Source organism: Cajanus cajan, chromosome 4, assembly GCF_000230855.2.
Source record: "Cajanus cajan strain Asha chromosome 4, NIPB_CcT2T_4, whole genome shotgun sequence".
NCBI classification, from domain to species: Eukaryota; Viridiplantae; Streptophyta; class Magnoliopsida; order Fabales; family Fabaceae; genus Cajanus; species Cajanus cajan.
Window position 1 is genome coordinate 5,364,477 of NC_138520.1, and position 21,157 is coordinate 5,385,633.

Genomic DNA, 21,157 nt, shown 5'->3' on the forward strand with positions numbered 1-21,157 from the left:
TTAGATCATTAAAATGAGTTATTGAATGTAGTAAGTATAAGTAGATTTACTTATAAAATAAGTGAATTTCTCTTCTCTTCATTCTTTATTTATCTATATATATATATACATATTATTTATTGTCCAACATGGGTCCCGTTTTGATTCCAAAATCCGCTGATTTTGACTCGGGGGGGGGGGGGGTGTTATGTGTGTGAATCGCGTGATCAATCTGGGATGGATTTATTTATTATTTTATTTTGTTGATTGATTATTTTTAAGGATGAAAACTTGAAAAGGATATATACACTCAGCAGTACGACCGCACCACTCACACACAAGGTTGAAACGACACCGTTACGCAAGTAGTAGTACCACAAAATAAAAATCACAGGTTCCCGTATTTTCCTTTTGTTTTTAAATTTTATTTTTCATTTAAGAATCAATTACCGAAATGGATTTTTATTTCTTTCAATAAAACCTTTTCAAACCCATGCAATCAAAATCAACACGCTTACGAAATATTACAGACATTTTATCAACCGTATTGGACCCTTTTGATTTTTCAGTACATTTATGATTCATATATTTATGTGCTCCCTATTTTTGCTTAGATCACCTTCTTCATTAGTTGTTTATTTGGATCTTTCTCATCTTTGGGAGACCATTATTTTGTTACGAGCTGTAGAGACCGGAGAGAATACTTAAAAAAAAATTGATAGTATTGTAATATTCTATTTTTCTTTTGGAATGAAAGTTAGAAAACGAAATATCATCTGAATAAAAAAGTCAGAACATTCAATTCAAATAAAACTATGCTATTATTTTTTGTTACATCAATAGTCCATACAATTGAACATAAAATGAATAATTAAACTACAAGTTCCCTTATAAAGAAAAAAAAAACAAATTACAAGTTCCTTAAGGAAAAGATTATGCTACATTCTTCTTTAATATTTTTGTTATAATAATTATATTAATGCTCACAAAAATATATTTAAAATTTTAAAAATATGAAAATATTCAAATTTTTGTTTAATAATTAATAAATTTATTATAAGAATGATGTGAAAGAAGATTTAAAATTATTCATCAGTTTTTCTTTTTGGTAAAAATTCATCAGTTTTTTTAGATAGACTTGAGTAACACTGTTTTATCAAACTTGAATAACATTTGAGTCATTCTAATATGCAAAAAAAAATTTAATCCTTGCAAAAACAAGTTATCAAATCTAATCCTAGTTTTTAAATTTTATTTTTACATCTGATCCTCATTATTTAAATTTAGCATATACAATATTTAAGTTATGTTGAATTAGTCTTTGTTATATGTCGAGGATATAGTTTTTAGCAACTAAAAATGTATATATTGTGGGGACTATAATTTAATATGAACCAAATAATATTAGAAGCAATTTATAAAGACCAAATATTATAATGACTAAAATTTTAAAAAATATATATATATTATTCAGCAAAAAAACACAAAGGTAAAATATTATAATTTTTAAGGACCACAACTTATATATATATATATATATATATATATATATATATATATATATATTAGTGTTGAATTTAAAAAATATTATAAGGAATACAAAATTCACTAAATATCTCATCTTATGTGACACTTTATTTATTTATTTTTGTAAACTTCATGATCAATATGTTTATTCCTTAATGTGAAAGTTGTATTGTATATATAGTAAGATATTTCGTCTTCTTTTTCTCTTATGCCTTCACTTCTTTTTACTTTTAGAGTTGCTATTGTCTTTTTGTGTCGAGGGGTATATACATGTAAAAAATACTATAACATTCAAGTAAATAACTCATTTAGCATATTAAAAGTCAATAAATGAATAATAACTTTATCTCAATATACACTATTACTTATATTAATTGTAATGGGTTCAAATTTCAATGAGCATCAATCTTAAATTATCAAATAGGTAATGTGTTAATAATCTACTTTATACTGGAATTAGACCCTAATCACCTTAATTATCTCAATGTAAACTGACAAGTCACCTAATATGTTCAACAAGCAACAGATCGACGATCGAGAGTACCGAAAGAGTATATAGATATCAAATGGGTGCTCTTAAGTACATAGTTAAAACTTTGTTTAGGCCACACCAACCTATTGGCAACTGTAGATGCCAAAGACAAGTATAGGGTTTGAATGGATTTGGGTACACTAACCTATTAACGATCAAATGTATCAATGAGGGTTTGGAGATCGAACAGGTTCGGGAAATACTTATCTTTCAGTCATTGAAGTTATTGAAGGGGAGTCTAAGGAGTCAAACGGGTATTTTTAGATACATGTAAGGGATCTCACTTAACCAACACAAGACTATTAAGAATTGAAGGTGCTAAAAGATATAGGGTCGAAAAAGAATATATCGAGTAGACATTATCGGTAACTGGTAGTCAAATGTGTCATCTAGTATATATATATTAAAATTTTCACATTGATTATCAATATTTTTATAATAAAGTATATAAATAAAAAAACAACTTTTACTTCTTAAACTAACTTTCAAGAGTTTTGTTATGTTTAAAATCTAAAACTTTTAAATGATAATAAGTAAATATCGTAGATTTTATTGATTGAGCCATCAAAGCAATCAATTCTAAATAATATAAATTATGTACTTAAAAAAAATGAAAAAACATTTTAACATAAAAATCAATCATTTCAAATAATATAACTTATGGATTGAAAAATGTTAGTTTTTAGTTTACAATAAGATTAAATTTTGGAAAAGAAAAAGAAGAAAATGAAATTAGCTTTTGAATTGTAACTAACTTATAAATTATGTCGATACCTCGTAGAATCATAGTATATATATGCAAAGTCACTCGTAAAAAAAGAATTGTCAAGATTTGCAAAAGTATGATAAAAAAAATAAAATATTTCAAATTTATAATTTTCAAGGGGATTAAGAGATACATCATACATGAGAGTAATTTGATGGTATGACGTGAATATGCACCTTCCCGGTATCTGATCAGCGTCTCAGGCTACATAGACCTTTTTTTGCGTCACAAAAGTCGTAAGGGGCAATGTGGAATATTGGTTGAAAAGCTTTCAGTACCTTTACCCACATGACTACGGTCTACGGATAAGCACGGCTTCTCAGCATAATTTTAAAAATCGGACCGGTCATCGGACCGGTCATCGAACCGGTTAAGGAATTGGGTCAGTGGGTCAAAGGTTAAACTAGTGGGTCATTAGTTGAACCGCATGACTCGATTTTTATTTATTTTTATTAAAAAATATTCATATTAAATATATTTTATACTTATAAATTTTAATAAATTCATATTTTATTTTAAATTTCAATTTTTCTATCTTATATAAAATTATTTTTATTTTTATTTTATAAAAAAATACATAAAAAATTATATGTTAAACGGTATATTAATACAAATTAAAAATATAAATAATATATACATATATAATATGCTAGCAATTAATATCACAAAATAATATATGTAATATTTACATAGATATTATATTATTAAATATATAATTTAAAATAAATAATATACGATAAAAGTTATTTAAGTTGTATATATTGCAAAAAAATATATTAAACTAAGTAGTCATTGTTATATTTAATAAGACTCCTTGCTTTTCCATTAAGAGATTCAATTTTCATTATTATTTTTGTAGTTTATGGTCCCTTAAAAAAATTTAAAAAGAAAAAAAGAAAAAAAGTGGTTGAACCGATTTGACCCACCGGTTACCAGTTGAACCGGAAAATTGACCGGTTCAATCCGATTTGAAGCGGGTCGACTGCATAACCGATCCAACTAAGATTCGGACCGGCTAGACCACCGGTTCCCGGTCCAACCGGTCTGGCCAGCCGGTTCGGTCCGATTTTTAAACCACTGCTTCTAAGTCTTTTGCTTTACACTATTTAGATAAATATTTATTTTGTATTCATCTTTATATTTATATAAGTATTTATTAAATAAATATTTATAAATATTTTTAATATTTATGATATTCATGGACAGCTAGGAATATTTATAAAATCAAATATGAAAAACCTATATATAATTTAATAAAATATTTTAGAAATAATTTTTTATTTTTATAAAATTTTCAAAAATAATAATTTAAAAGTAAAAAATTGAATTATTCAAATATTATACATAATTTTATTAATCAATAATTTTTTATTTAAAACCTAAATTTAATGATTAAAATACTATAATCTTATCAATTTAAACAAATTTAATAAACTAGAAAAATTAATTTTCACAAGCCTAAAATAAAAGTTAAAGAATTATAATATTCTAATCTCACATATTTAAGTAATATCATATTTGCACTATATATTTAAACAAAAAAATTTAAGTAATTTTATTATAACGAGTATATGTAAAACTGGTTCTTTTATATTTATCAATGTCTATAGTGGACTAAGTTTTTTAACCATTAATACCACTCTCACAATTTATATTTGTATCAACTACACCATATTAAATTTCTCATCTTACTCGATTGTTGAAACTTTTGCAAATGTACAAAGTTGATTTAAGTATTTTAGAATGAGTAAAATGTCGACCCCTTGAAGACTTGTGCAATATTTAACAAATTATCACATATTTGTTGTTTATTAACTATTTTATGTACAATATTTGAAGTTAACAAAGTCTATCAAACTTTCCTTAAACAATTACTTATCTAAATAATTTATTTTTAGTGTTTTCGAAATGGTTGCAATATTAATAAGGTTATCAAAGATTGAATTAATATGTTGGTGTTAGGTTCCATTAAACTCATAAAATTTTTACAAGAAGATACATATACCATCTTTGAACTTATAAACCACACCTGATTGTAAATGTTTTCTTAACTTTAATCCCTTAAAATAAAAAGAACTAAATTATTTTATTTAATGTCAATCCCTTGATCATTTGATAAAGTAACTTGTGTTATATGTGACAGATTCGAAGATACCAATGAGCCATATTCATTTTTGAAATAAGGTTCATTAGTTGTGTTACTCCAGTTTAAAGTTAAGAGGACATTTCTCAATGATAATCAAAATCACAAGACAAAAGTATGAGTGATCAAACCATAGCAAGCACTAAATATGCAAGTAAATATATTGATATTGAAACACACACACACACACACACACACACACACACACATATATATATATTGATCTCAATAAATATATGAGAATAAGTTTAGTTATGTCTAACTTTGACAATGATGAAATTAGTTACTCATTTCCATGAGCAACCACCAAAATAGATGATTACAATGAAGAGAGAAAATGGTTTTGAAAAATAGTCTAGAGCAATGAAAGGATGACCTTATGTTATGTGCTCCCTTCCATACGTATCCCCTCACTCTCTCAATCCCTTTAAAACATAACATACAATAATCTCGAAAAAAGAAAAATAATTGTTAGGCAATTAACTTAACCTATTGTGCAAAAACACAACTTCAAGGATATTGTTGTGCAACACTGAGGGCCTTCGTGTGAAAGTGAGGTTGAGAGGAAAAACTCCAATTATATCATCCAACAAACCTATAAACCATGTGCGAAAAGTGGGCCAAGAGAACGAGCCTCAATATCCTCACAAAATCATAGGGTGGCCCATGTATCGCTACACGAGCGCATCCAAGTGAACAAGTTTGCCTGACAGTGCATTATCACCTGACAGATGTTAGCACAAGAACTTGTGAAAGCTAATTTTGGCCTATTGAACAACAAAATGACATAGAATAGGAGAATTAAATTCTACATAAGAAAAGTTCACAAAATATTGAAATAAAATGAAAAGAATAATCAAAAGATTGAGATTAAGAAGAAAAATAAGATAATTATCTATGTAAAATACAAACATTTGAAAAAAATTATGACAATTATTATCAACTCAATTCTTCCTCATCACACCCTCTTTCATCACCCCCTCTCCTTTGCAACATCCCATTCCTTTACCCCGAGACCAGAACAATCTTCTCGTTAAGCTATTATGCACATATATACAACATTGTCTTCTCCCCTACTTGAATATGCAACATGGCTATGTAATTATAATGTTTGAACTTTATTTTGGTATCTGAAGAATGGTTTGAGGAGTGGGACATGATGATGTTGAAGTCAATGAATGTGATCACAATAACTTGTATGATCAAAGGAATCTCATGAGGACTAGCCTATCAAATTCAAGCAAACTTAGCAAATCAATTCTTTGATAAATTGAGTTTGTGATGCATGACCACATCTTGTACTCAAGTTAACAGTGCACGAGACACTTATATTTTGCTCTATGTTGCGCCTCCTAAGCTTGATATTACTTGGTGAAGGTGGCAACGATCACAAAGTTAGGTTTGGGGAAGTACTAGTATACCACGATTAAGGGTGTGCAAAAAATCCAAATTGATCTGAACCGATCCATAATCGATCCGATTTGAATTGAAAAATCCAATCTATTTTGATAATAAAAAATTCGAACCAATCCACTTTACAAAATCGGTTTAGCTATCTGATCCATTTTTATAAAGTGGATCGGTTCGATTTAAAAAAAGAGAGCCATATATGAGTAAAAAATGGATAACTACACTGTACTGAATTGATCCAATGTAAAAAAAAAAATAGTTCATATTTTAAAAAATTCAAACCAATTCACTTTATAAAAAATAGATTGATTAACCGATCCACTTTTATTAAACGGATCGGTTCGATTCAATTTTGTTTTTTTTAAATTCTGATCCATGAACACCCTTAACTACAATAAGAAATAGCTTTATTGATTGTGTTTTTGAGAAAAAACAACGAAATTCTAAAAAAAAAATATAAATTAGTAAAATATTATGACTCAAATATTTTTTAAAACATAAAATAATTATTATAAAAGTTTGTAATCATATTGCACATGAGGATTTATTGTTAAAAAAATGTTTAAGTTATTAATTCGTTAAGATTAAATTCTTATATAATGTAGTTTCTTACTATCAAAATTAAGTTCAAAACTAAAATATGCACAGAATTTTAAACATAAAGTTAAAAAAGTTGGTAAATGGCTTAGTTTGTAAAGATAATAAATAATATTTGTGATAAAAGAAGGTCACAACTCACAAGACACTTTCCTTAATCTCCGCACCATGACTTTATAGTTTTATACAATAATTTTGATGATCATCTTGTCTAATTAATTATTTCCATTAAACATTAGTACATTAAAGCTTTCTCAAACTCTTGTTTGGTGACAAAGAAAATAGCATGAAACGAAAGGGAAAAAGTGTAAATAAATGTGTAAAAATAAGAATGCGTGTTTGTATTTGGTATGGCAAAAATGGAGGGGTGAGAAATATAAAGATGCAACAACCTACTTTTATTTATTTCCGCGCACATCGCATAGATAAGTAAAATAGTAGAAAAAAAAATGTGGAGTTCGCATTTGTGACCGTTAGAAAACACAATCTTTTAAAAATAATTTCCTTGTAGATATGGCGATTTGTTGATCATTGCATACATTTTTTTAAAATATTTTTTATTTAATAAATTAAAAAATCTACAGTTGATTAAAACATGGATGGTACAGATTCAATATCATTATCATGTGATTATTAAAAACATTAATAATTATTTTTTATTTTTTTTTATTTTTTCAAATAAAATAATCAAATTTTTACTTTATTTTTTACATATTTATTTCTATTGTATTTTTTTTTCTCTTTCCCCAATACACTTGAAATGATAAAGGAGAAGAGTTTGGACTCCATGAAAATTGTTTAATATATTTTGATGTACCAAATAATCAATTGACACATAAAATACAGTAGAAAATTTCATATAGTAATTAAAGTAAAATTTTAGGATTGCTAAATTCATTGTAGAAAGAAATATGAAAGTTATATTAGTGTAGATTTTACGCAAGAGATCTAAACTCAAAAGACAATTCACATTAACTCTAAATATGGATACACAGATGAATCGAATGTTTCATTAAAAAGTTCCAATAAAATATACTAATAAGTAAAATATATGTATACTTCTTTAAATTTGGTTAGTATGGTATTAAATGAGATTTGCATAATATTAAAGTAAAATTTTAATTTTAATTAAAAAATAATATTAATTATACTTAAGAAATTGTCACAATATAATTTTCCTTGGATTCTCAATGAGTGACAAGCAGGTTATGTTCACCAATTTACCTTTGTTCCCCAATTCTTAGCAAGTTAACATTATCCTTTATGCGAGTAGTGTAAAAAAAAAAAAAAGTTTAACTCTCTTTTTTTTTTTTAACTTTATTATTATGATGATAACTAGTACTAGGTAGCAGGACACACGTTGTGAGGGGATGCATGCTTTTCTTTTTCTGAATCCAACGGTTGGATTCGGCACAAGGTTCATCCATGATCGACGGTTTGTGTTGTTCCGTTGTGGCGGGAAATTGGCGGGAGAATGAGAAAAGAGACAACACAATTACACACAGAGTTATCATTAATTAAATTGTTTGGTTTTTTTATAATGTTTGTTGTGACTTTGTGGCTTTACCAAGAGTGAGCGCAGTGAGTTGGAATTTCCCATACTGGAATGGATAGGACAACACCGACGGCAGGTACAGAGTTCTGTGCAAGTGGGGCCCACTTGATGAATTTTCGGTGTCTGTTTACGTTCACATTTCCATTAGACTTTACGTACTTTATTTCTTTCTTTGCATTGTCTTTCTCCCATTTTAAGTTCGTAAACAGTAAATCCTTCAAAAATCACAATATCTATCTCCTTTCACCATATACATTTAAATGTTTCAACCTTAAATTACATTTTTTTTTTTAAGAAAATAAACAGTGTTAAGATTAATAATTAAGAAAATATATTTATTGAAAAAATACATAATTCTAATTGAATTTAAGTAAATCATTGTGTTCTGTTTGATTTAAGAAATTAGTATAAAGAAAAGAAAAAAATATAAAATAAGATTGTTTTTTATGGTGTATAAATAGTAGGAAAAAAGAAACAAACTATGTGCATAAAAAATGACATAAATATTATTATTAAAAATTATATGGATAAATAAGAATATTTTAGGCATTTTACTTAGTAAACTTGTCTTATTTTCATTTCTCTTCGAAATCAGAAGAAACAGTATTTGTGTGGAACTCACTATTTTTTTTTTCTTCTTACCAATCAAATATGGGAAAAGTGTTTGATAATTATGCATTCTTTTTTCTCCTTTCCTTTTGACTCCTTTTCTATTGTTTCAAAGTGACAGTATAAACCATAATCCATTGGATCAATTTATCCAGATGTTCTAATAAATATAATACAATAAATGCTCCTTGATTAATGTTTTATAAACAATTATTAGTAATATAATTTTAATTTTAAATTTATAATTAATGTTTTATAAAAAATTATTAGTAATATAGCTTTAATTTTAAACTTTAATTTAAATATTATTTTAAAAAAATTCGTTACAATTTAATTTAACAATCATTAGTAAAAAATTATATATTCTTTGATTAAATGCTTTTGACTTAAAAATAAAATGACCTTTTTTTAATGATATTATAATAATTTATAAATATAATTTTTATTTATCTAATAAAATTTTACATTATATGTACTTATTTGTACATATTTTTTATTTTATTATTTATTTTTATTTAATATAAAATATTTAATCAATATTTTCTTTTATAAATAATTAGTAAAAAAAATTATCGTGCTTATGCATGGATTACTTAATAATTTATTTTAATTATACATATTTCTAAAAAATCTATTGTAACCGTGTTTTCTGCTACGACTTTAACTCTCAACAGATCATATAATAGTTAACCTTTTATGCTTACGATAAGAGTTTGATGACCCAATTTTGATGATAGATCTATAAAAAAGATGGACACTTATTTAGCCTGAATATTCAGTTGAAGGCCTTAAAGTGTATACAATAGGAACAATTTTCTTGACAATAACAAATAGCTATGATCTAAATTCTAAAAGTTGCCTACAATTGACCAATTCATGTATTAATGTTATGTCATTTTTCTTTTGTGCTTTTCTTAACAACAAATAAGAGGTAGTTACTCGCAATATCAGGGGAAAAGAATACCTGACATGATCGTCCGGTTTGTTATGATTCAATTTGCCAAGCACATTAGTTAACTATTAAGTGTCCTCCTTGATGACAAATTTTAAATATATGATCAGTCAAAAAAGTTGATACTAATTTATTTTAGAGAAGTCGACAAAAATCCTTGAAGTATACATAATAGAATCAAATTTCTTAACATTAATGAATAACTTACGAACTACTTTCTCCACAAATATTTAAAGAAATAAAAACAAAAATGAGCGCAATTTATTTTGGCGGAAAAGAGTATATAAAAGAATAAGTAGACAATTAACATTACCCCCATAACAAAATACCAGCTAGTGTATATTTTTCCCCCTTTCATCGTTAGATTCAGAAAGAACCATGGAAGTGTATTGTTGCATCGTTACAGCATTCATTTTATAACAGAGGATAAGGGCACAAGACAGAAGTGGATATTTTGTGAAATTGAAAGTTGACCACAAGTATGATTACAGTAGTACATGTGAATTGCAGGCAAAACATAATATATTTGGTTAGCAAATCTCCTTGTATGGCAATTAGATTGGGAGGCAGTGATATGTACTAGGCTAGCTAAATTTTCATCTCAAGACTAAATTTAGAGGAAAAATTTGAAATTCAGAAGATTAATGTGCTAACTGGGGTTGTTAAGGAGAATAAAAAAGGATATGAAGTGGAGAAAAAAAAAATGTTTCGTGGGCATACATAGATGATGTACAATACATGCCGCAACATTAGGTCTCTGGAAGCGCATGATTAAAGAGGCCACCCTCCCTGGATGACGTGGCAGAATATGATTGGGGGTTTTGGTCTCGTCGGGATTCATCCCAACACACCAATAAACAATGGAAGTCGTTCTCACTCGTTTTTCCTCTCTCTCTTTTCTCTTTCTCTTTCTCTTTCTCTTTCTTTCTCTTTCTTTCCATCCATCTGTGTTTTTCTCTCTGCAGAATTCCCCCAATTTCTCTCCCACCCTATCTCCTCTGCTTCTGAAAGTGGCGCATTCGCAAGGAGCAATGCGAGATCTTCCGTAGGAGTGGTGTATTGATGCATGATTGGATGAATTAAACAGTGAGTAAAGTGGAAATGCTAGAGGCAATGGAGAGTTCGGTCAATGGAGGCTTCTCTCATTTGCAGAGCTGTGGAGACAGTAGCGAAGAGGAGTTATCAGTGCTTCCTCGCCACACCAAAGTGGTTGTAACTGGAAACAACCGCACCAAATCGGTCCTCGTTGGTCTTCAAGGTGTTGTTAAGAAAGCCGTTGGCCTTGGCGGATGGCATTGGCTGGTAATTGTAATTCCTTCACTCATTCTTTTGCATTTATTGTCGATGCTCAATTTTCCTTTTTCTGTTTCATTATTTCCTTACTCCTCCAATTTAATTGCTCTCTTCTTTCTCAACTAATCACAAACCCTACTGCTTAATTCTTATCCACTCACCTTTTTCAATTTACAATTTCAAATCTCCTCTTCTTCGTCTTCTCCTTTCAATGCCTTTTACTATTTTATATTCTCAATTTCGAATCCATTGCATGTCTTTCTTTATTGCTGGATCTGGTGTTTTCTGAGCTGCTCTGTCAGGATCAGTCGCTAATTGGCTCTTTTCTTTGCTTTTATTAATTCAGCCAACTAAATTAAATGATCTTTCAACTCCTATTCCTAATTCTAGGTCTCACCTATCAATTCACTATTTTACGCTCTTTTCGCATTGTTTCCTATTTTAAATAATTCATTTTTTGCATTGTTTCTTTTTTTCTCTTCTTTTTCCTCAAACGGATGCCGATGTTCAATTTGGGATTCTTGATTTATTGCATGTTCATTACTTGCATGTCCTTTTTTTTTTGCCTCCCTCTTTCAGGGATAAGGCATATGCGATTTCTGATTGTGCTTTGATTCAACTTGTCCTATTGATATTTTAATTGAATCATATAGAAGCGTTTTGCTGGCATTGTGGACGAGAAGCTAATCATTAATTTAATTATATATGGTTAATTAATTAATGGTTCGAATTTTATTTTTTCCCCCAATTTCATCTTTCTAGTTTATTTTGTTCGTCTTTTTTACAATACTGATTGAATTTGCATCGTACATGATCAATTCGCATTAAAATCAAGTCTGTCTAGGGCCTTTTTCTGGGATATTTGTAGTTTAATATTGTTTATGCGCTTTTAGATTATTTGAAATCAGGACGGCATTTGTGGTTCTTAATTGGTATTAACAATTGCAGGTTCTTACAAATGGTATTGAAGTGAAGCTCCAGAGGAATGCTCTTAGTGTGATTGAGGCACCCACTGGTAACGAGGAGGACGATGACCTTGAATTTGAAAATATGCAGTGGAATGGATCAGATATGGGTGAGTTTCACACTTCACAGTTTTTTAATGTTTTGCTTGCTTACTGGCATTGGTATTATGATCGAAGTATCCAGCTTTGCATGTTGACTGTTACTGCTATTGTGTGTGCATCCGACACTGAAAGTAGGCTTATATGATACTGCTGTGATATTTTTAATAATTAATTCATTTAATTGTTGTTTTGGGTTCCATATCCGTGTGTTTGCAAAGTGGTAGAGGTTGGTAACATTGGATCCGTTACGTCTTCTGCTTTTGCTTTTGCTCTCCCTAAAGTTGTGGCGTCCTACTTTTAATCTTTGTTGACCCCACCACTTGTTTTTTATTCTTATTTTTTTTTTTAAATTTTGCGTGCTTTGTTTGATATCTCAGCATCGGACGACACACAGAAATCCCACAAATCGAGGCATAGAATGCATAGAGCATTGGGATCATCTCACAAGACCATGAGTAGGTCCTTCTCTGGCGATTCACAGTCGAAGGGGTCCGTTTCTATGCCTCATGGGTCCACGGTATATCAACTTTTTTGTTTTTCTTAATTTATTTACCTTCCTGCTGTGAAAGTAAATGATGCAATGTTTAGTGTTTTAATTATTAACGTTTTTTTTAATAAATATTTTCTGTAGATGGTCGATTTGAGCAAACTTGAAATGGCTGCACTGTGGAGATATTGGCGACATTTTAATCTAGTAAATTCCTTAGAACTAACTGTTTGGTTACTGTCCCATAAAGATGGTTTTTGCAGCGGGTGTATGTGTCCTAATTGTACTTACATTTTGAAATGGTTCTGTAGGTGGATGCGGTCCCAAACCCATCAAAAGAGCAGCTAGTAGACGTTGTTCAAAGGCATTTCATGTCGCAGGTATCTAACAATTTGCGGTTGCATATTTGTTTGTCTTAAATGGTAATCATAGAAATATTCTCTGGTTCTCAAATGAGGTTTATAGTGGTGAATTGCATACCCGTTCCCAATCTCTTTCGGAGTAAACTTATTTCTATAGTTAAATTAAATTTGATACTTGATTTTTTAATTATAGTGTTTTTGTGTAATACCAACCTAATTATTGTTAGTATTTTAAATAATTAATATTATTTTGTTATTAATAATTAGTAAAAGTTTACATACGCAGGAAACCCATAGGTTAAAAAATCCAGTTTAGCATATTTTCACCATCCTGTGATTCTTAGCAAGTCACGTTACTATGGAAGCATGTCACCCTAATCTACCCCAAGAAAAAAGCATTACCTTTAAATGTACTGTGTATTTGTATATGATGAAGTAAGATCTTGTAAAACTTGAACATGAATTTGGCAGTCGTAGTCTGAAACTGTGTTTTTCTTTTTTGTTTTCTTTTCTCGTTAAGCAAATGGACGAGTTGCAGGTCATCATGGGATTTGTTCAAGCTGCGAAGAGGCTTAAGACTGTGTGCAAATGAGATGTAATGATGCGAGAAATGACATTTGATAAGTTATATTGTCTATGCTAACAAAGATAATGTATGTAATGTCCACTTCCCTTCGTATTATGTAACTATCTGTGATTCGTAACTTTCTGATATAGTAGTAGGTTAGTATTTTGAGGTTATAGAGGTTCTTCACTCTTTCGTTAGCCACCCAGTTATGTAGATATGTATGTGACCTTGCAACTGGATCGTTAGGGAAGTCTCGATGGCTTTCTTTTCAACTTGATTCAATGTATTGCTGACCTGGGAAGTGGGTTTTCAGAGACCTTAATGTATATATATTTAGTTTCTTTAAACTTTGATTCATCTTTGATGAATTTTTGTGTTTTGCTGCTTCGGTGGATTGGAGAACTGGTGCCCCTGCTACATCTATACAGTGGCTGGATTGGTGGTTAATCAATTCAGAGATATCGTTTTAGCGTAAGAATGTGTTAGATAAGTTATTCGATTAATTGTATTATTTTATAAGTCTTATTAATAATTTGAGGTGTTCGATAAATGGATTTATGACTGTTATTTTTTTTAGGTTAAATTAATTTTTTAATTTTTAGAATTTCAATAAAATAAGTTTTTTTAGTCTCTATATATATTTTTAATCTGTTTTAGTCTTATATTTTTTCAATCCCTTTTGGTTTTTATAATTTAAGATAAATTTTTTTAGTCGCTTGTAGTATTTTATTATTTTAGTGTTGTTATCAATTTATTTATTATTTTTTGTTATGTCTATATTGTGTTGATAGGATAGGTCTTTAAGCATGTGAGGTAAGAAAAGGAGTCTCAGTATTGGGTGTTTCACAGATGAGGATACAAAAGTGGTAGGAAACGATGAGAGGCTTAATTTAATGGAAAAGTATTGAAAATTTTAGAAATTAAAAAGATTTATCTTAAATTATGGAGATTAAAAATAATTGTAAAAGAAAAGTAAAGAGTAAAAAGTTTTAAACTATAAAGATTAAAGTATAAAGTTAGTGAAGCTTCAAAAACTTAAAAGAGTATTTCAATTTTTCTTATTGTTTTAACCTCAATCTATTCAATAGTTTTTTCATTTACTATCTTATTTAATATTCTATTTGTTTTAATAATTCAACAGTTTATATAATTTATTTTATTAAAATAATTTAGCTTAAAAATTAAGAGAAAATTTAATTAAATTAAAAATCTTAAAATTATTGTACTTTTTTTATAAAAAAAAATATAGGTTCTATAAAATAAAAATATATAGTGGGGCATATAATTTTTTTTTTCTTCTCATTTACATTTATCAAACACTTAAATTATTTTTAAAAAAGCTTATTTTTTGGTGTAATAGGTAGCAATGAGAATTGAATTTAAAACTTTAAAAAAATTATAAGAAATATATATTTTAGATTATTTTAAAGGTTAATGTCCGATTGTATTGGTTCAAACAAAATTAAAATTAAATACTTTTAAGATTTTGAATTCAAATTCAAATATTATGAATAAAAAACTCTAATTTTGATCGAAAGTTTCGTTAATGATAAATAAATTCTTTGATAAAAGTTAATTATTAGTAAAAATTGATGAATGGTTTAGGTATAATAAATTAAATGCTTTAATATGTTTTTAAGTCATTCATATTTAAGATAAATTTATTTTAAAATTTTTAAATCAAAATTAATGTTTTTAGTCCTATAATTTCAAAAAATTCATTTTAATTTTTATATTTAAATTTTGTTAAAAAATTTATTAAAATATTATCGCATTAAAATTTATTTATAAGTGTCTCTTGTAGTGAAAACATCACATCAAACATAATGTACCAATTTGTTACTTTCAGATATGTTATTATTGACTCGAGTGACTAAAATAATATTTTTTAAAATTATAAGAATTAAAAATAATAATTTTAAATCTGAGACTTAAAAAAAAATTATTACTAAAGAAGTATTTAAGTCTAAATTAAATATTAAAATATGACTGTATGACAAATAATGCAATAAAATAATTTTTTTACTGAATGAAATTATAAAAATATAAAGCTGATCGAGTACTATCTATAATGGTGAAAAACCGAAGTGGGGATGCTATAACAGCTAATCCATTAGGTAAAACGTACGATCTGTGAAGATTGCTTCCTCCAAATTCGTAAGTTTCAATTTGGAATGTAATTGACAGCAGGGTACCCTCTGCGAAAGCAAAAACAATGTTCCATACAATTTCAAATTCAAACTTTCAAAATGCTGGGGAATTCGAGCCGTTACGTTTAGTCTATTAGAAGAATATACATGAATCAATTGATTTGGTAACATTGGTGTTTTTATATAAACGTAAAAAATAATATTAAAACTTTAATTTTTATTTGATAATGCTTTTATTTTTAATGAACCTTTAAACTTTTAGTTCTACAATATGTTTTTTTACTGGTTTTAACCCCTAATAATTATTATATATATTTTACATTTGAATTTTGATATCCGTTATTTGAACTTAGTCCATGTAATGGTGGGTACACATAAAATACTTTGGTTCATGTTACATTAGTCACCATAATATATAATTTTTAAGAATCGAAGATCAAAATTGTCAGCAGAGAATTCAATAAAATTTTGATATATTAGAAACTAAACTCAAGTAAAGGATTAGGAATTAAAACAGAGAATTGTTTGAAAGGGTTTTTTTTTTTGTAACAAATAAACCAAAAAAACTCTACATTACCGTAAAAAAAATTATTTAAGCCTATCTAAAAAAAGAAAAACGAATTGTACCACGAATAATTTAAATCCTGTTTCACCATTCTTATAAATAAATTTCTTAACTATTAAATAAAGTTCTTAATATGTTTCATATATGCAAAAGTTTTTTAAATATATTTTTTTCATGTTATACTTTTTGTAATCATCGATAATTATTATAAAAATATTACAGAAGAATATAACAATCTGTTGGTTGAAGAACTTGCAGTCTAATTACCATTCGTTATATGCTCAAGTTTTGGCGTTTTTAAGGTAACAAAAAAATAATATTATCATAGTTTTATTTGAATAGAATGTTCTGTCCTTTGATTGTGATGATATTTCGTTGTCTAGACTTAACAATTTTGAAGCACTCTCTGTTTCGCTGGTGACAAAAACTAGTCTCCCTAAAAGGTGAGAAATATCCAAATCAACATCCGATGAAAAAGGCAAGATAAACAAAAATGGCAGCATGTATAGAAGGATATAGATACAGATATAAATATAATAGAAAAAAAGAAAAGGAAACCTATTATTAATTATGATTTTATTTGGTGGCACTAGCGTAATGTTTCCGTTTGAACATTGTGGGGATGAGTGTGTGTTTGTTACATCCTTTTCCTCCTCAGAAAAAATATCCATCCCCGATTCATCACACTCATCATCCCCATCATGTGAGTCAAAATCAGAGGATTTTTGTATCAAAACGGGGCCCATAAACACATGCAAAGCCAAGAACATGCATTTGTTTGAACCTTAGACCCACTATTTTAAAATATATGTGATTGAAATACTGCCACACACTCTTTAGTACTATTAATTAAAATGCTTTAAATATTATAAAATTGTTTGACTAATTTCATAAATTTTACTTATAATTTATAATAAATTTTAACTAATAAAAATTGTATTAAAACAGTGTTGTTTTATACGCATATGGTGTTTTAAAGGAGAAAATATCTTATAATGAAAACATTTTGAAGGATGAGATTGAAAGTCACTCTTTACTTCTCCCCTTTCCCTTGTTTTTTTCTCTCCATTGCAGACGACACACCTACGGCTTGGGACTCAAAATAATATAAACTTCTGATTAAATAATTTACAAAAAGAAAAAGGTACGAATTAACCATCCAAAAAAAAACTCAAATCTAACAAAAGATAAAACTAATAAGTAGTATGCAGGTAGAAATGAATCCTCACTTTAAAAGTAGATTTTATAAGATTGGATTAATTTTAATATTATTTTTTTATAAAATTTTATGAATATAATGACTGTGATTTGTTTGTGGAGTAGCACAGATGTTGTGATGTGAATGAAGAAGAACATGAATTGAGACGTGAACCAAGGACGAGGGTCAATTTCGACCAGGACAAAAAAAAGGCTATGTGAGGGAAGCAAATTGAAGAGGAGCAAACACGTGACTTTTTTTAATTGGGTCATTGTATACATTAACTTTATCAATAAAACTACTAAATTAAAACCTTAATCTCTTATATAGCTCAACAAAGAAACTTTCTTTATATTTAAGGATCACCGGAAGACTAATAGACATATCTTCATTTTCGGATGGAAGGTTAATTATGTGTTCACCTCATTATAAAATTCAAAAGTTTGTTTAAATATATTTTTATTTTCTTAAATTTAAAGTATATTTATTTTTAATTTTTTAAATTTAAAATTGATCTTTTTAATTCTTGTAGTTTCAAAAAATATTATTTTTAATTTTTATACTCATATTTTGTTAAAACATTTGTCAAATATTGTCACAAAAATTTATTTATAGATCCTTTTATTAGTTAAAACATCACATTAAATCTAATTGATATGACATAACCATTTTAATCTATCAGTCACTTTCTGATATGTTATTGATGACCTAAAAGCTTAAAATAAATTTTAAAAAATTATAGAAATTAAAAATAATAATTTTAAATTTGAGTAATCAAAAATAAATTTATCATAAATTTAAGAGAATTAAAACATATTTAAATCAATTCAAAAATTATTGTCCAATTTAATTTTAATTAATTTTAAAATTATTAAATAAATTACTTTTATTTTTTATGTATGACAAATTTATTTCTATTTACCGGTCCTTTTTAAGTTTTACTATGATATTCCTTATTCCAGTTAATTTATAAACACTTTTTAGTTTAACTTTTTAAAATGATGATGTTAACTTATATACATAGGTCACTTTTAACAAGGAAAAATATAACTCATCAAACTTCCTTATTTTCTTCTCTTACACGCGTTTATCGATTTTTTTTTTCTAACATAACGTAAAAATTCACTAGGTGCTTCTTTGCATTTTTTTTAGCATGTACTTGTTGTCGATGGACCAAATGGAATTTGAATAAGATCTAATATATATATGTCTCTTTTTATGTACTTACATTATTCCTTCTTGCATCACTTAAACTTTCCAACTCGAACCTTATGTGTCTGAACCTATCTCATCCAAGTAAATTACTATTTTTGCATATTCTTTTGGGGTTCAATAGCTACATTTTCAAAATATTTTAGAAAAAGCTCGTGAAATAGCATGATAAAAAAGGTTGGAGATTTAACTTGTACAACGAAAATAAGATACATCCAAATGAATTTCATTAGAAAGACGGTGTAAGAATTGAAAAACATTCGCAAATTTAAAAAATGCAAAAGTAAATTTGCGTGTGCAACATTGCATGTTTTGGACAAGGATTAGGTAAGTTATTATATACTCGTAGGCCACTATAATGGAGGAAATGGAGAGAATGAATTTGGTAACCTAATAAAATAAAAACCCGTAAAGTAATTGTGTATATTCAATCCATGGAGGTTGGGTTGATTTAGAAGGGAGTAGAAAAATATGGACGTCGTATACATTTATGAAGACAATCCATCATCCGTCATATAATTCATGACATCGGTCCAAAATTGAAAAAGATGTTTCTGATTCTGACCAACCTACATCTATGCATAATATCGACCAAATTAATCAAATATCGTGCTCCATAATAGTAATACTGTATCCAACTCAGACACAATGGAATGCGTGAAATCCTCTCTTTGGTCCATTCAATTTGGTAAATCACTTACTACATTACCTACTCTTCCTATTCACGATCTCCAATCCGATTCAATACCAAAACACACAAGATAAATAAATAATAATAAAAGTATATGAAAAGTGGTCAACCATTGCCATATTTTTTACTATCAATAAAATGATTAAAAAAATAAAGAATGAAGAAAAAGAGATAAAAAATAATGAGTAAAAAGGAAAATGTGAGAGTGGTAGTGGTAGTGGGGTCAGATAGCGGCGAAGCAGTGAATGCAAGGGCGATGAAAATTGAAGATGTGTGTTGACGAAAAGAGAAAAAAAAGAGACACGCCAATAAAGTTAGGTGGTGTGGTGGGTGGTTTGTTTGACATTGATTAATTAGCATGATTATTAATAGAGTATGTTGGGTTGGGACACACACAGTGCATAATTAACTAACCTTGTTGCCTGTTGCCCCTATAAGTACCATCTGTCTCTATTATTGTTCATAATAAGTGGTAACGGCAATGCTTAAGCTTAACCATAACAACATCACTACCTTTCAACTATGGATTCTCTTTCTTCTCATTTCATGTGCTCTTGTCCACTCACACCCGCACAAGCCTCAGTGCTACCATCCTACGCCTCCAAAACATAGGCCTCGTACGACTCCGCCGCCGCCGCCACCGGCCGCCTTCTACTTCTTCTCTCCGCCGCCTCCTAGCCCTCCCTATCACCCCAAAACGCCAACCCATGTGGGCCTCGGCCCATCACCAAGCTTTCCGCTACCTTGATTTACCATAACATGTGCTTCAACGGTCCTCGACGGAAAATCAATGTTATTCTACTGCTTCCTGTTAATTTTCTTCCACTCTTCTCACTCTTTTTTTTTTTTTTTCCTCTTTCGCTTTGTCAGATTAAACCCTTCGTTCTTGCCAAAATCTTACTTACTTTGTCATGTCACTGATTTGTAACTCGAGTATCACTTTGTATTGGAACTTCTTTTAAAAAACTGCTAGTGATTTCTTTATTTTTTACGTGACTAATTTCATAGCTATAAGTTTAAAGAAATAATTTGACGATATTTATAATTTTTGAGGATCGCGTGAGAGTTTATTATCGTTTCTGAGTGAATTAATTATTCAATGCTTTATATAGGTAAGTTATTATATACCCGTAGGAACTTCTTTTTTGCATTTTTTAGACGTTTGAACTACTCTATTAAATAGTTGTTCTTTTTTTTGTTTTTTTATAATATTTTGTTGGGAACATATTACTCTTATAAATGCACATTAACTTTATATGAGTAGTTGAAGAAAAATTAGGTAGACATTAAAAATAAATACACACATTATGCAGGAAACATGTATTAATTATCAAGGGTAAAAATGAAAGAAAAAAATTAATAATTTATTAATTTTAGTAATATGACAATGAAAAAAAAAAATAACAATAACAAAACGACTATGAAAAAAAATATGAAAGGAGTAATAAAGAACCGGGCACGTGGATGCAAATTGTTTTAGCATGACCATGTTCT

General features: G+C 28.3%; 1 protein-coding gene across 1 annotated transcript; it reads left to right on the forward strand.

Moving 5' to 3' along the window:
* Positions 1-10,944: 10,944 nt before the first annotated feature.
* LOC109788381 (uncharacterized) lies at positions 10,945-14,194 on the forward strand. The gene is made up of 6 exons (XM_020347095.3): positions 10,945-11,372; positions 12,312-12,438; positions 12,808-12,947; positions 13,062-13,124; positions 13,229-13,297; positions 13,800-14,194. The coding sequence occupies exons 1-6, from the start codon at positions 11,172-11,174 to the stop codon at positions 13,869-13,871; spliced, it is 672 nt and encodes a 223-aa protein (XP_020202684.1). The 5' UTR covers positions 10,945-11,171; the 3' UTR covers positions 13,872-14,194.
* Positions 14,195-21,157: the final 6,963 nt, after the last annotated feature.

What these genes read in the sequence shown, in the direction of transcription:
- LOC109788381 (XM_020347095.3), top strand. Translation starts at nt 11,172, where the DNA reads ATGCTAGAGGCAATGGAGAGTTCGGTCAATGGAGGCTTCTCTCATTTG. An exon ending in CTATGCCTCATGGGTCCACG is followed by an intron (nt 12,948 to 13,061) that starts GTATATCAACTT and finishes TATTTTCTGTAG; the next exon opens with ATGGTCGATTTGAGCAAACT. An exon ending in AAAGGCATTTCATGTCGCAG is followed by an intron (nt 13,298 to 13,799) that starts GTATCTAACAAT and finishes TTTCTCGTTAAG; the next exon opens with CAAATGGACGAGTTGCAGGT.